The sequence below is a fragment of the Dufourea novaeangliae genome, unplaced genomic scaffold (genome assembly GCF_001272555.1).
Source record: "Dufourea novaeangliae isolate 0120121106 unplaced genomic scaffold, ASM127255v1 scaffold329, whole genome shotgun sequence".
Taxonomy (NCBI): domain Eukaryota; kingdom Metazoa; phylum Arthropoda; class Insecta; order Hymenoptera; family Halictidae; genus Dufourea; species Dufourea novaeangliae.
In genome coordinates, this window is record NW_015374214.1 from 62,861 (window position 1) to 78,186 (window position 15,326).

Consider the following 15,326-nt stretch of genomic DNA (forward strand, 5'->3'; position numbering starts at 1 on the left):
GGACCTGCTGCTGGCTGCTGGTGGCTCGCGGTCTATGTTGCTCCGTGTAACCCTCTGCTCCCGTCGTTGTCCTTGGAGATCGATTGGTATCGGCTCTCGGCGGTAGGACCACCTTCTCGAATGCAGCGAAAAGTTCGGCCTTCGTCCTGAACCTTTCGATGCGTGCCTGATTTCGCAAGGTCACGTTCGGTATCCTCTCGAGAAGGTACTCGATGATTTCGTCTTCATCGACAGGCACACGGTTCCCTAGAATCAGCTTTTGATGGTAATAATCGCTGAAGCGCTCACCGTGTCTCCATTGTCGTTGCTCGAACTCTCTCTTTCTGGCCACTCTGTCCGGGAGGTGGTGGAACATCATTTTCATTTCGCCCAGAAGCTCGTCTATGGGCATCGTGATGTGCCCTGGTCTGGAATGGATCCACTCCATCGTCTTTCCTTTAAGTCGCGACCCCAGCAGTACCATCGCTTCGCAATCAGTCAGCTGGTGCGCACCTCGCAGCAGCTCTAACTGCCGTACCCAATGTTCGAAGGGTCCGCTGCCGTCGAAGTGGCTCAGCAACTCGGCGATCACTGTCACGCTTATCCGTGTTCGATGCATTTCTTCGAACGTCGGCATCGGTGCTCGTAGAAGGTCCTGGCGCAGCCTCACCCCCTCCATAGCTGGTCGTGTTGGGTTCGTCGCCGAATTCAACTGCTGCAGTCGCTGCATTACGTCGATTTCCCGTCTACGCTATTTCTAATTCCTTCTGCATCATATCTCGTTCTCTCCGGGCCAGTTCCATCTCGCGACGCATCCACTCGACTTCTTTTTCGGCTCTACCCTGGTGTTTAGTTACCGTTAGTTCCTGCGTGTCTTCAGGTACGCCCACTGGTATTTCTTCCAGGATATTCAAGTCCAGAAGTCTTGCTATTAACTCTGCTTTGGGGCCTGCAGTGGGTTGTCCCGCTTCTCGCAATATCTCCTTCAATTGTTGTACGGTGTATTTCTGGTTGTATTGCTCCATGCTGAACTCACCGCTGACACTTTCAAAAATTACTACACCCAACTTGATTTTAATCTGATCCCGGACGAGCCCCCAATTTGTAGGGATTTGATCGGGTTGTCGGTTGAGACAATTATCCCACGTGTTTATAGGTGTAAGTAATTTTATTAATAGAATAAAATGCGTACTTCATAATATCGGATGGATTCTCGCTATCTCACAATACTCGCTATCTCTCACTGCTCGCTGTTTTACCCCATGTCTCTCTCGTTGCTTCGCGGTTTATATCAGTATTCGGCTACGTATTCGCTTACATGCCTACCTCGCGGTTATCGCCCTTTACCTCTCTTTCTCTCTCACACACACACTCTTTCTCTCTCACATTTGCACTCATCGGTCGCTCACCTATCGCACGCACCCATGTGTTGTTTATGCTTCGTGCCGTTGACACCAGCCAACGGCCCGCGTGCGCGTCTTATCGGCTGGCGAGGACACGTTTTTGTCCTAGTCCTCGCACAGTGGCTATCCGTCTCCCACATTATTGTATTTGAATGTTTTTTGGTACTTCTGGTTGGTAATTTAATTCAGTGAGTGGATGAATATGTATGAATGGTTTTATGTACTAAACCAGGAATTGTTAGAATATAATTTCTGAAACCAACAATTATTAATAAAGTGAACTTTTTCTAATATTAGTTTCTTTATATTTTTTTGTAAATATAGCATTGTAGTACTGTGATAAGAAATAAAATATATAAATATATATACACGGTGTTTCATTTAACTCGAAACGGTTATCGGAATATCTCACGAAGGATTAAAGTTATCAAAAAAATGTTCGTACAAAAGTTATTTGGTACAAAGGGGGGCATTACGTGGTATAAAGAATTTTTCTATAAGTATAGTAGTGGGGGAGATATCATAGTCAAGTTAATTTTTTTAAATGGAACCCTGTAGTTTTTTATTTATATTATGACAGGGTTTGTTGAGACGAGTACAATGAACTGCCACATGATATCATTCCCTGTAGTACTAAATGATAAATTAGTAAGATTTTAAGATGATTTACGAAACAGGATTATAGTCGCATGCGAAAGAATAAAGGACAAGATGTTGAAAAGTGTCGAAAGAGAATTTTTAAACAGAATAGAAATGTGTATTTGTAACGATGGTGGGCATGTTGAAGGATAAATGACGTAAAAAATTATTAATTAATTCTTGATACTACAAGTTAGTATCTTACTATCTACTACAAGTTAGTGGTAAATGAAATTTAAAATCCATTATTTATGCTTAACTCCTCATATTTGCTACAGTATTGGTGTTGTTTCCATACCAGGAATATTTTAGGTAAGAGAAGATGGCACAGTCACGTAGAGTTCAGCTGACCTACGACACACGATCCGTGTTGATCTGACTACTTTGTATTTAATTTATATTTTACAACTCGGAATGATATCATGTGGCAGTTCGTTTTATCCGTCTCAACAAACACTATCATAATATGAATAAAAACATAGGGTTCCATTTAAAAAAATTAACTTGACTTTGATGTCTCCCCCACTACTATACTTATAGAAAAATTATTTATACCACGTAATGTCCCCCTTTGTACCAAACAACTTTTGTACGAACATTTTTTTGATAACTTTAATCCTTCGTGAGATATTCCGATAACCGTTTCCAGTTAAACGAAACACCCTGTACATATGCAAACCTAATTTTCAAACTGAAATAAGTATTGACCCTTGTTACGCGGAAATTTAGCTTTTGGGCCCCGGACAACCGTGTGGCCGTGGTTCGCTGCGAACAAAGCCCCTCTCTCGCTCTCCGCGACTATCCGCGCCTCCACTAGTTGAACGCCAGGCATTCCCCGAGTGCCGGTATCGGGCAGGACTTCCGATACCTCCGAACTTTACTCAGAGTGGAAACTACGAGAGAGTGGCGGTTGCCGGCTAGCATGCACAAGGGCCGAGTTTCGCAAGTAGAATGCAGAGTCTCCTCACAGCAGGAGGCGGTTCGCGAATGAATTGAGATCGATTTGCGTCAATTAAGACGTTTATTAACGCCACACGTGTACCCTTGAGGGCAACGCTTACAATCGGTGGCCTACGATAACAAATTCTATAACAGTTTTGTCCGGAAATTCGGTACACGTCTTAATACAAACTATTTAACAACTAATTCGGCTACGGCGCCTCCGCCAGATGGTATGCGCGGTACGCTACTACTCGCGGTCACACCCGCGAACCCGCAACTTCTAACAGAAGATGAGAAGTTGACCGATGTTAATTCGTTTCGACTTTACCGCAATTAATTACAGAATCACCCTAGGTAAAAGAGATGAGTTACCGCTCACAGAGGTTCGGCTCAGTGTCGCCTGGTACTCGCTCGCTCACACTCGCACAAAAGGGCCGACGAAAGTTACTCTAGACACGGATTCAAAGCCAAGTATATTTGCTACTCGCTCGCAACCGAATGATGAGCCGCGGATTTCGGCAATCAGCCGTAACGTTCGGCGGTACCCCCCTTTCCCCGTTACTCCACCGTTCCGTTCCCCGTAGCCCCGCCGCGAATCTCCCCTGGAGTATTCGCCGGACTTCCGGTGCACCGCGTTTCCAGGGACTCATCAGGCCTTGAGAGTTTCTCCGCCAATAATCCTGACTCCCCTGGAGTCTGGTTGGAGTACGACGCTCAGTCCCGTGGACGCGCCTGTACTCCCAAATGATGGGTTTCTCCCGCAGTCACCTCCGTTGGGAGTCCTGTGCAGAGAGAGGCGCCGGTCACTGCCAATATTATCCGACTCCGTTGGTGCAGCTGTTCGGCGACTCCGCAGTCGACCGGCCGCCTCACGAGGTCGGTTCCTCCACCGTTGGTTGGCGGTGTGGTCCTCTCGTAGGACGGGAGACCCTTATCCCAAATATCCAAATAATCGGCCGATGTCCAATAACCCAATGGTGGCTCCTGGTCAGGGGGGGGGGAGGGTTCCGAAGTCGGGTGTCGCCACACTCTCGTCACGGCCCTGTAATTTTGCGCAGTTGCTCGGCGGGGTAAAAGACGCGGTTAGTTGCTATTCAAATGTTCGCAAGTTCTTGGGATTCCTCTAGGAGCACTTGTGTGCCTGCGTAACAATGAATGAAAATAACTCCCCTATGTATAACGCAGTCGCCCAGTCACCCGCACCGGCGAACTGCATACTATTTATATTTATATAACCCATAACAAGCGTTTCCTAACCTAAAACATTAGGTGTCACCTATCACCTGTAACCATACCTCGTAGAAATCACGTGATCACTGTATTTGTCTGTGAATCGACTAAATTTTTCTTCGAATAAGAAGTTACTCGAATGAAAATTTATTCGAATAAAAAATTATTCGTTATTGTCGTGTAACGTCAAGTCCGCGTTGCGGTCGTTACTTTATTTATAATTTTGGGTCCTGGCTCTCTTAAGGTACTAAAGCACGCCCTGTCTAAACTTACCGGTAAAGTACGCAATGAGGATTAGGGAACGGGAGGGATAGGAAATCACTCTCGTTTATGATAACAACAAAGATATATTCTAACAGTCGAATAAATAAAGGATACAAATAATTCTTAACATACCAATGATGATGAAGATAAGTGATAGTTACGTGTCGCTTTCAGTCGATTCGGTTGGGATTTCGGGTCCTTGAAAGGACGGAAGACTTGCTGGCGCTCGGAGCCGTGATACAGGGTTTGGGCACTGCGGGATACGTTGTCACCGTCTCGGACGTTGCACTTCGCGGTCCGGTGTCTTATAAAACTCGCCTGTTAGGCCGCGCGTAATCGCGAAGTCGCGTCGCACGAGGAAGAGATATCCTCGCGGAAACCCGAAACTGAACAACTGAGTGACCGTTATCACTCATCTCGCTATCGCATGTAAAGATTGAAGCGAAGCGCGACTGTCGAAAAGCGAACGAACTTGCCGTGGCAGAAGCGACACACGAGCCGAAAGTTAAAAGAGTCGAAAAACTAAGAGAGCTTCCCCGGTTTGGACAATCGTTTTATAAGTTCTTCCCCCCTTCCTTTATTGCAGAACGTGGAAGATACGGGGTAGCAACAAGCCATTGTTCGTAAGAGAATTCTCGAGTCGTCGTGGCGGTCTTTGAAAATTGCTGATGTTTCCATTCCGTCGGTCAACGTCTCGAGGAAGGTCGACTACGCGCGTAGCTTTCACTTGTCACTGAATTGACGGTTCTCGTTCGCTCGTACGCACGGGGTTACTGTATAGCTCAATGAGCAGCATTAGCACCGCCATTTTGTATAAAAAAATATTTTTGTATATTTGAATTACAATATTACAGGTTTTACAACTGATTTCCAATTTACTTTATTCTATTCCCACATAAAAATTCACAAGGATACCTATGAGTTTCAGGTGGCAAGGTGAGCTAACCTCTCTTAATCAGCTGATCAGACAACCCGCTGCTGAAAAGATTTGTTGTTACTGTATAACTGTACACTGTTATCGCTTTAATTACGTACAGACCATAGTGAATATTTTGTTTTATTCTATCATTGCATTGATTGTACGATGTGTTACGTAGCTGGGTATCACGTATGATTTAGCATAGTTGCATTGCACACACATACGATTACGTATTTGACATCTGCCTTCTGCTTGGTGGCAGCAGCTTCGAGTCAGTGCACTTTTCGTTCATAGAGACTGATATGTATATGTAGTGGTGTAGGTAATGTAGGTATATATCTACTACGCATGACTACGCACCACGGTGGCTCGTTTATACTTTACACACGATGATACACAACGCCGAATACATAAGATTGAAAATGTCATTTCCGTAATTAGATGACAGTGTTTTTTTGCAAACTATATTGTCCTTCTGCTGGGCGATTTTCTGCAATACCTAACAGTGAGACATTCCTAAAAAATGAGCTGCAAATCTGTTTATGTAGACGCGTAACACTTCCGTCTCCTTAAATTAATAACGCGACTCTTCATAATAACAAGTCCTATACCGATCGTGTATTTCATTCACGTTATAATCAGTTATAACCATTAATTTGTAAACAGTGGAAATTTAATTACTTTCAATCAGTATCTTTAAATTCATTTATTATTTTTATTTGTGTTAATTGTCAAGTGTGCATTACTTATCAGTTTATTTGCAGGAATGTTAAATACAAAGTTGTTACCTTTATTACTTCTTTACCTCTAATAGCCAACAAATCAAAGTATTTTCATGTGTATGAATTATGTGTAGGTTAGAATAAGAATGTGTGGAGGAAGTCTTTCTGTTCATTTCCTGTTACCAACTCTTAGATACATATCTATTGTTATATAGTACCATACCAATACATTGAAACAATTAAATCATATCTAAAACTCCAATATATATTTATACTTATATCCAATTGCTTCTGTCACTCTTCAATATACTAACCAGTTTCTAATTTAATTATAGATGTCACACTATAATAGTAATACAAGTAGTCAAAGATCTGCAGTAATTGATTACGAACGTCAATTCCAAGAAGATTTAGAACGTGCACAGGCATTGAGTTTAGAGAGTCTTGCCTTAGAAAAATTTAAACTACAGAAACAACGTTCTGAATTTAATAATATACAACAACCATGTGTTCCACATAATGATATACATGGAGAAAATAGTATTGTACATAGTAGTATGCCAGAAACAGATGGTGTACATCAAGTTGAAAAGTAAATTAAGATTGTTTAAAAATTTAGATTATTTAAATGTTGATATTGAATTTACTATATACAATGTTAGTAATTAGGAAAAATTGTAAGAGGAGGTATTATAGATTTCAGAGCAGAAGTCGGCCAAGGCCTGGAGCTTTTAATACCAATCAGTCAAAAAATGTTATGATAATAGCACCACCACCAATTCCATCTAGACGAAATTCAACATCAACTACAGCAAGCCACGAAGAGTCTGTGGACTTGATAAATTTTACAAGTCCTGTAAAGCAGAATGATCTAACTGATTATTGTTCACCTCCACCTCCTCCACCGTAAGATTTTGATTTAGATATACTTATAGAAATAATGTTTTACAGATTTATGATTTGAATTAATCTTATGTAAACAGAAAATCATCAATAGAACTAAACTGGGACACTCATCCATCATTACTAAAAAAACAGACAAGAGTATCGCGAAGTAGTAGTTCTGCTGCTTATCACTCTAGAGATTTTCATTATCAGTCACTTTCTCCAGGTCTTGGATCTTCCACTGCACCTTGTACACCTGGTACTCCAAAAATTAGTCCCGTCATGTCAAGATCTAGTAGTATTAGCAGAAATGTACCTGATATGACACCACAAGTAAGCAGTTCATATCATTGTCTTTTAATATCAATCTATATCATCTAACACTCTAGATATTTCTTTTATGACCATAATAATTTTATTACTAATTCTAATTCCAGCCTGCATGGAATTTTTGTAATTTAAACAATTATTTTCTAATGAAGGTATATTGTGTACACATGTTTTATATTAAATATTAGTTCAGTAGTTACATTTGAATCCAGTAACTTTAAGTTTATTAACAGCATTCGTTTGTTATCAGAATTCCCTGTCTAATATGAGATTTATATTATATTTAAAACAATAATTCGTTTGCAGATACCTCCATTACCTATAAATTACAGACCAAGTATTACTCCTGCTGTGTGTTGTGGTGTTCAGAAGCCTACATTCTCTATGGACGATGAGCAGCTAAATGTGTTAAAAGTGATAGAGAAAAAGCCAAATAATAATCTTATAGATTTGAGTTCTTTTGATCATGCAGAAGATAAATCAAATGTTCGAGTTAGTGTACTGGAAGCATTCGATCCATTACTTGTTAAGACTGAATATCAAACTGATATCTCACAAGGACAGAAAGATGGTACTATGTCTTCAGTGATAAAAAAGTAGAAGAGAATTATTGTATTAATAGATAGTAATACCAATATCTAACAGTATCCTTTGTTTAAACAGACGCACAATCACAAATTAGTGGATCAGTGTATGATCCATTTGATCCATTCGATTATATGTACAGCACAAATGAAAGTGTTAATTCGGATCCAGTATATGTTGCTGTGGAAAAATCTGCTAAATCTCCAGCTGTATCCCCAGCAGCACCACCACCACTGCCTCCTAGGAATTCATCTGCTTGGAACACTATTGAAAGAAGGAGAACTTCTTTAGATAGAAGAGTAAGTTCTCCACAAAGTTTTGTTTTAAATTCAATCAGCAATAATTTATATGCTGAAAGTTTTAATTTTCATAGCAAAAACGACAAACACGTTTATACGAAAATGTAACAGTGAAAAAAACCAGACCATCGCTCCATGATTGTGACCTAAAAGCTTTTCACGAGATGATGAAGTCTGTGCGAAGTTCGTAAAAAATAAAGAATAATTTTCTCTATTTTTATAATGATTGAACTTTATATTCATATGCGGAATTTATCTAGGTGATTTTCCATTCAATGATCCCAGTACAAACATTGGACATGTAATCAGTCCAATGATGGAAAGTTTATATCCTGAAGGCACAAGTATAAAATTGGTTGTACATCCTCAGTTAATGGATTCTGACGAAAATACTCCGTCCATTTCATTTACTTGTGATGGTAAGCTTTTATAAATGTGTTAAATAAGTACAGTAGTCCAATTGTCCATAAATACATATATGTTTTCAGTAAATTGCAGTGTGGAACATGTTATTCTTAATGTTGCTTGTTCCTTAGAAGATGAAGATACAGTAAACATAGAAAAATATTGTTTAAGAGTGTGGGGATTAGCAGAGTATTTTGCACCTAATACTACATTAGCACAATATGAATATATACATCAATGCATTAAGTTAGAAAAGGACATTGAATTAGCTATTCAAACTAAGGCACAAATAAAAAGATGTATAGCACGTACAGTAAGTATTTATCTACATTTAAAAATATGAATAATTTTTTTTATAATATTAACCATTTCCATAGCTCCAAGATGATAATCGTGACCAATGTCTCAAATTAGAAGATATTCTTCCAAATGAACCTGTTCAACCTATTTCTTACGAAACACTGCTTATTCTATTGGGTATGAAATTTAAAACATAAAAATCTTATTTTGTAATACAGAAATGCATAAAGTGTCAATGGAGTTGGAAGAATTCTTATAAAAATTACAGAAACCGTAGAGAAAGAAATGGAACGCGTGGAGACTGCAGCAATACAATTAGTAACTACAAATCATAGTTCCAGTCTTTTACCGCAATTACAACCCCGTGGTGTTGTGCAAGCAGTAAAAGCAGTGTGCGCTCTAATGGGAAATATAGAAACATTTGAGATCACGGAAGCTGTCGATAATTTCGTTAATGCGTGTTGTCAATTTTTACCTCAAGTTCACACAACAAATATTGAGTGCAAGAAACCTGAAATACTACATGAAGATGGCGACTACTCTGTCGTCACTTTGAGAACTAAGTTTCCGGATGTAATTGGTTCTCACTGTCGGAAAATACGCGATGCTATTCAAGATCTTGTAGAAACTTATTGCCACGCATTTAGAGTCGATTTCGAATTAAATAGTAAAGGAGAATTCCCTACAAGTAATATCATTAAATACAATATATATTTTGTTTAATGATGATTTTTAATAGAATATAATGTATGTATTTTTGTGATAGATACATTAATATCATCCGAGGTATTGGATACTGTATTAGTTCACGTTGGAGCATTGCATAGATTACCAGGATCATGGAAACATGATGATTATATTATTGCAGCCCAAATCTTTCATGGAACTAGACCTGTTGGGAATCCAGTTTTATCCGAACCTATGGCAGTCAGTTCTAATTTTTATCCTAGAATTTTATTTAATTCATGGTAATGTTTTTTAAGTTTATCGATTAAGAATTAAATATTGCTTATCTCTCAAATCTAAATTATAATTTTAATGCAAAAGGTTGGAGTTTCACGGAATAAGCGTATGTCAAGTACCCAGAGAGGCGAGATTGGTGTTAGTTTTATATGGTCGTACATTACAACCTGCTGATCATGAATCTAATTCGTCTGCAGAAAATACTATGCAGAAGGAAGAACTGGGTTGGGGCGCTATACAATTTTTTGATTACGATGGGTAATGAATTATGTAAAAATGATAGGGAATATTGGTATCTTTTTCAACGTCTTTTTTTTTCCTGTATTACAGAGTTATGAGTCAAGGAAGTTTCTTCCTGTCTCTTTGGCCAGCGATTGCTGACAAGAGATTAGGTTCTGCCCCAGCACCTGGAATCCATCCCCACGGGGATACACATCCCATTATTGGTTTAGAATTACCTGATTATGGAGGAAAGGTGTTATTCCCGACGGAGCTGAGAGATTATGATGTAGAGTCTCTCGACTTCAATTCATTGGATCAGAATACACAAGAGATATTGATAGACATTACTCAACAGAACACATTTTCAAGGTACACATATGTTTTTAATGTACATATAAGTCTTTACCATTTAATTTTGTTGTTTGTAGACCACTTATTGAAGAAAGAGAAATTTTATGGGAAAAACGTCATTACCTACATGACAGACCAGAAGCTTTGCCTAAGGTGCTTCTAGCTGCACACAGTTGGGACTGGGCATGCTTACCTGATCTTCATGCATCCCTTAGAGTTTGGTGTCCTCTACCTCCGGTTCAAGCTTTACAATTATTATTGCCTTGGTAACTTCATATTTCAAATGAATAACTTAACTAAACATTGTAGTAACTAAAATAATCATAAACATTTTGTAGTTTTCCAGATATGAAAGTAAGAGAAATGGCTGTTGTTTGGATTCGAGAACTGAGCAACGATGAACTTGTGGATTATTTACCGCAGTTATTGCAAGCATTAAAACACGAAACATACGAGACTTCACCGCTTACGAAATTTTTATTAGAACGAGCATTACTTTCGCCACGAGTAGCTCATCATATTTATTGGTTGTTAACACAAGCGTTACCAGGACAAAGTCCGCAGGTACAGGTTGAATAATAGCAAACAATTTTGATAAATCTGTGTTTTCTTTAACTTCTACCACATGAATGAATAGAAAATTTATTTTCTTATGTTATTTAGTTATTAATTTAGTTATTTTATGTTAATCATTCATATATAGACTTCAAGTTTGTAATCAATCATAAGTTTCTATATATTTCCCAACTTATTTTGATATACTAAGGAATTAATTTGTACTTTTTTACTGTTATTCAAATTATTATGTTTTGTAGTTAAAACTATTAATTTATTTATTTTTCAGAATTCTGCTGAAGCTACGCCAGAAGATGACAAAAATATCAGTTATGCACGTTACCACAGAAGGTTACAATTCATGCTACGTGCATTGCTGGCTGTGATTGGCGAAGCACTGAGGAACAGCTTCCTCACACAACAATTACTAGTTAAAGTATGCATTTTAAAGCTTATCATATCTTATGAGTGTAATATGAGTAACAATTTTAATTCATACTTTTTCAGAATTTACACGAAGTAGCAGAAAATATAAAATTGACAAAAGAATCACTGCGGATGGATACACTTAAAGTTGGTTTACAAAATATACATTGTCAGTTAATGGAAGATGATGGTACAAGCTTACCTCTGTCCCCTAGTAAACAAGTATTTGGAATAAACGTGCAAACCTGTTCATATTTTCCATCATTTACTCTTCCATTGAAAATCAATTTTATCAGTAGCGATGATGTTATTTGTCCAGCAATTTTTAAGGTGTGTTTACTACACAATTGTTCACGACATAATTAATTTTTTATATGTCAAAATGATTTTCAAGGTCGGTGATGATTTACAACAAGACATGTTAACTCTTCAAATGGTTCGTATTATGGATAAACTTTGGTTAAAAGAAGGCCTTGATCTGAAAATGGTTACATTCGCTTGTGTGCCTACTGGTCATAAGCGTGGAATGATAGAGATGGTTACCGATGCGGAAACACTAAGAAAAATACAGGTAGAATTCGGACTAACTGGCTCCTTTAAAGATCGGCCAATTGCTGAATGGTTGGCAAAACACAATCCTTCAGAACTAGAGTATGAAAGAGCTGTAGAAAACTTCACTGCATCTTGCGCGGGTTATAGCGTCGCCACTTATATTTTAGGAATTTGCGACAGGCATAATGACAATATTATGTTAAAAACATCAGGTCATTTATTTCATATTGATTTTGGAAAATTCTTAGGCGATGCACAAATGTTTGGTAACTTCAAAAGGTAAGAGTATTTCAATTTGCACATTCTAAATTTCTTATTAAAAATGATTGCACGTATTATATTCTCATCAGGGATAGGACACCATTTGTATTAACTTCTGATATGGCTTATGTTATAAATGGTGGTGATAAACCTTCGGCCAAATTCCATCACTTTGTAGATCTGTGTTGTCAAGCATTTAATGTTGTGCGAAAACATGGAAATCTTATTCTTCATCTTTTTGGATTGGTATGTTTTTTAATATACAATGTATCATATACTTTAAACATAATACATTATCAGAAAATATTTAGACTAAGTTTTAATATTACTATAAAACTGGTTATTTAATGCAAAGAAATGCTTTTGCTGTAGCTCAATTATTTGATTAGTAAAGAAGGAGTTTATTTTTAACTTGATAGTATGATAATTTAAATCGTTATTCTGTTATAAAAACAACGAGACCGCAACGGAAAGACTTATCCACAGACTTTATCAGTAAGCGGTCTGCTATCACACTAAACTGTATGCGATGTGTCGTTAATTAGTGTTTATCGTCCGAGGTCCTATAATATCATAAACTGCAACAGTCCGAATCAATTAAGAGAAGCGTTAAACACGTGAAGATTCAATAATTTAATAAGTATAGTTATTAGTTTAATCGCTCGTGTGTGTATGTGTGTGTGTGTAACAAAACTATACTAATATAAACTGTCTTTACTGAAAGTGTCAAACAGTCTTCAGAAATGGACAGTTTATTATCGCAAAAAGATGAGATGTCTAATTTGCATAAACTGCAGATTATAGAACAAAAGCTTAATGACTTGGAGATTAAAGAAGTAGTGAACAAGCTTAACTTGAATAATTACACAAATTCACAGATGACTTCATCTGGTATTCCTGGTGTGACTGTTGATGCAGTTAGTTATGTGCAAAAGGCTCTTCTTCCCGAACAAACGAATCCTGAGGCAGCAGCAACCTTTGCTCGAATGATTGAAAGTTCACTTAAAAGTTGGTTTACACAATTCAATTTCTTCTTGCATAATTTAGCACAATTGAGATTCTCAGGCGACCACAATGACGGAGCACTATTGTCTTTCATTCCACGTACATACACGTAAGACTGGCAATATTTGATAAAGTTGTATATAAGTATGATATGAAGTGTATTTATAATTATACTTATATTATGTATGATTGTCGCAGAATGCAACAAGAAGGTCAACTAACAAGTGTTCAAGTACATGGGTATCAAAAACGCTATGACCCTGAAAAATATTATATGTATATTTTGCGCATACAGCGGAAGGGTCATGCCGACCCCACTTATTTATTCCGATCATACAAAGAATTTTGTGAATTTTATCAGAAACTGTGCATTCATTTTCCACTTGCTAAAGTTGCTAGGTAAGTAGTGTACACCTCTACACTAATTTATATAGTAATATCAGTTATCATGACATTCATGCCTTTCATTAAAGGAGATAAAATTGTTCATTTCCTGTCTGCTTGCAAAACTTGACACTTACATATGTGCAGTATATTTTTATTTCGGTTTCATGTGTACTAATGACGCAAAGCTAGTAATGATTGTTTTATATTTCATTTTTTTATTTATACGTCCTTACCGTTGGTATTTTTCAATTTCATATAAATTAAATGTCAAGTCCTCCTTTGTGTAATAATTTCAATTAAATATTTCTTATTTCTAATATTTTCAAAGTTTCTTTTTATCATGATTTTGCCATTCAATCATATCGTATCAGTGTTAATTTTTTAAATTATCATTCGTATTTTTTTGTGACTTGGACACACTGGAATCAGTTTGTGAAATTTTTCTGTAAAATTCGGGAGTTGGTGACTTTAATGAAGTTTTTTGTACTGATATTTGAGCACGGAATCGTGTGATCCCCATTTCTAGTTAATTTAGATTTTCCTTGAAAAGAAAGAAGTATTTAATGTTAGATAATAGAAAGTCTAGTATGCTACAAAATATTGTTGCAGTACATACCTGTAAAACAATTTCTTTTTTCCAAATGTAATACACTTTTTATGTACAGTACTCTAAAAAGGTGCAAAAAGTGTAAATATAAAGCAAACGTATGTTGTCTTGTTACTTGTATCTAAAAAGTATTTTATACCTTCATTATCAGATTTGAACTGTATTATCTTTTTACATGTTCTATCTAATCTGATCAAAATTGTTGATACATACAAAATTTCTTCCAAAACATGATCTCAAAATATAAATTATGTGTTCGTACATTTACTGAGCCTGTAATATAATTTACATAATTACAACTGTAATTAAGCAATATAATACTTGTTGGTTGTACTATACAGTTTACCAAGCGGCATGAGCGTCGGCAGATCTAATATCAAACAAGTTGCTGATAAACGTCGAGCAGACATTGAAAAATTCCTTGTAAGCCTATTCAAAATGGCACCTGAAATTTCACAGAGCGATTTAGTATACACATTCTTCCACCCTTTACTGCGAGATCAGCAGAATGCTGATATCCATTTACGTAAAGTAAAAGGTATGATAAAACTTATAAGATTAATTGTACAAGAATTATAAGTAATTTTTTTAATTAGTTGGCAATTGGTGGGCTGAAAAAAGAGTCAGAGATAACGTACAAAGCGGACAAATTAAAATGTCCCTTCACTACACTCGTGGAGCATTCTATGTAATGGTTCATCACGCAAGGGGCTTGCCTAAGGTAGCTAACGGTCAAGAACCAAATACATATGTCAAGGTGTATCTTAAACCTGATCCTACAAAAAAGACAAAACGGAAGACAAAAGTTGTGAAAAAGAATTGTCATCCTTCGTTTATGGAAATGGTACTGAATTACTTTTTTAGCTTTTATTCCTATCTGTATAAAACATTGGATCTAAAACATATATTTCTTCGTTATAGTTGGAATATAGAATGTCTTTAGATGTTATTAAGGAAAGAACTCTAGAAGCTACAATATGGAACCATGACACTCTCCAAGAAAATGAATTTCTTGGTGGAATACGCTTACCACTTGAATGTTTGGATTTAACAACTGAAACTATTGAATGGTTTTCCCTAGGAAGTATTCGATGA

General features: G+C 37.2%; 1 protein-coding gene across 1 annotated transcript; it reads left to right on the forward strand.

Annotated features, from left to right (window-relative positions):
* The first annotated feature begins 6,433 nt into the window (after positions 1–6,433).
* Positions 6,434–15,326, forward strand: LOC107192359 (phosphatidylinositol 4-phosphate 3-kinase C2 domain-containing subunit beta). Its single transcript, XM_015581586.1, has 24 exons — positions 6,434–6,690; positions 6,795–7,004; positions 7,082–7,316; positions 7,620–7,884; positions 7,977–8,197; positions 8,272–8,380; positions 8,458–8,616; positions 8,686–8,915; positions 8,980–9,079; positions 9,171–9,590; positions 9,669–9,870; positions 9,950–10,123; positions 10,196–10,456; positions 10,516–10,704; positions 10,777–11,008; positions 11,283–11,429; positions 11,501–11,749; positions 11,814–12,250; positions 12,322–12,478; positions 13,111–13,346; positions 13,436–13,636; positions 14,573–14,769; positions 14,828–15,075; positions 15,153–15,326. The coding sequence occupies exons 1-24, from the start codon at positions 6,434–6,436 to the stop codon at positions 15,324–15,326; spliced, it is 5,310 nt and encodes a 1,769-aa protein (XP_015437072.1).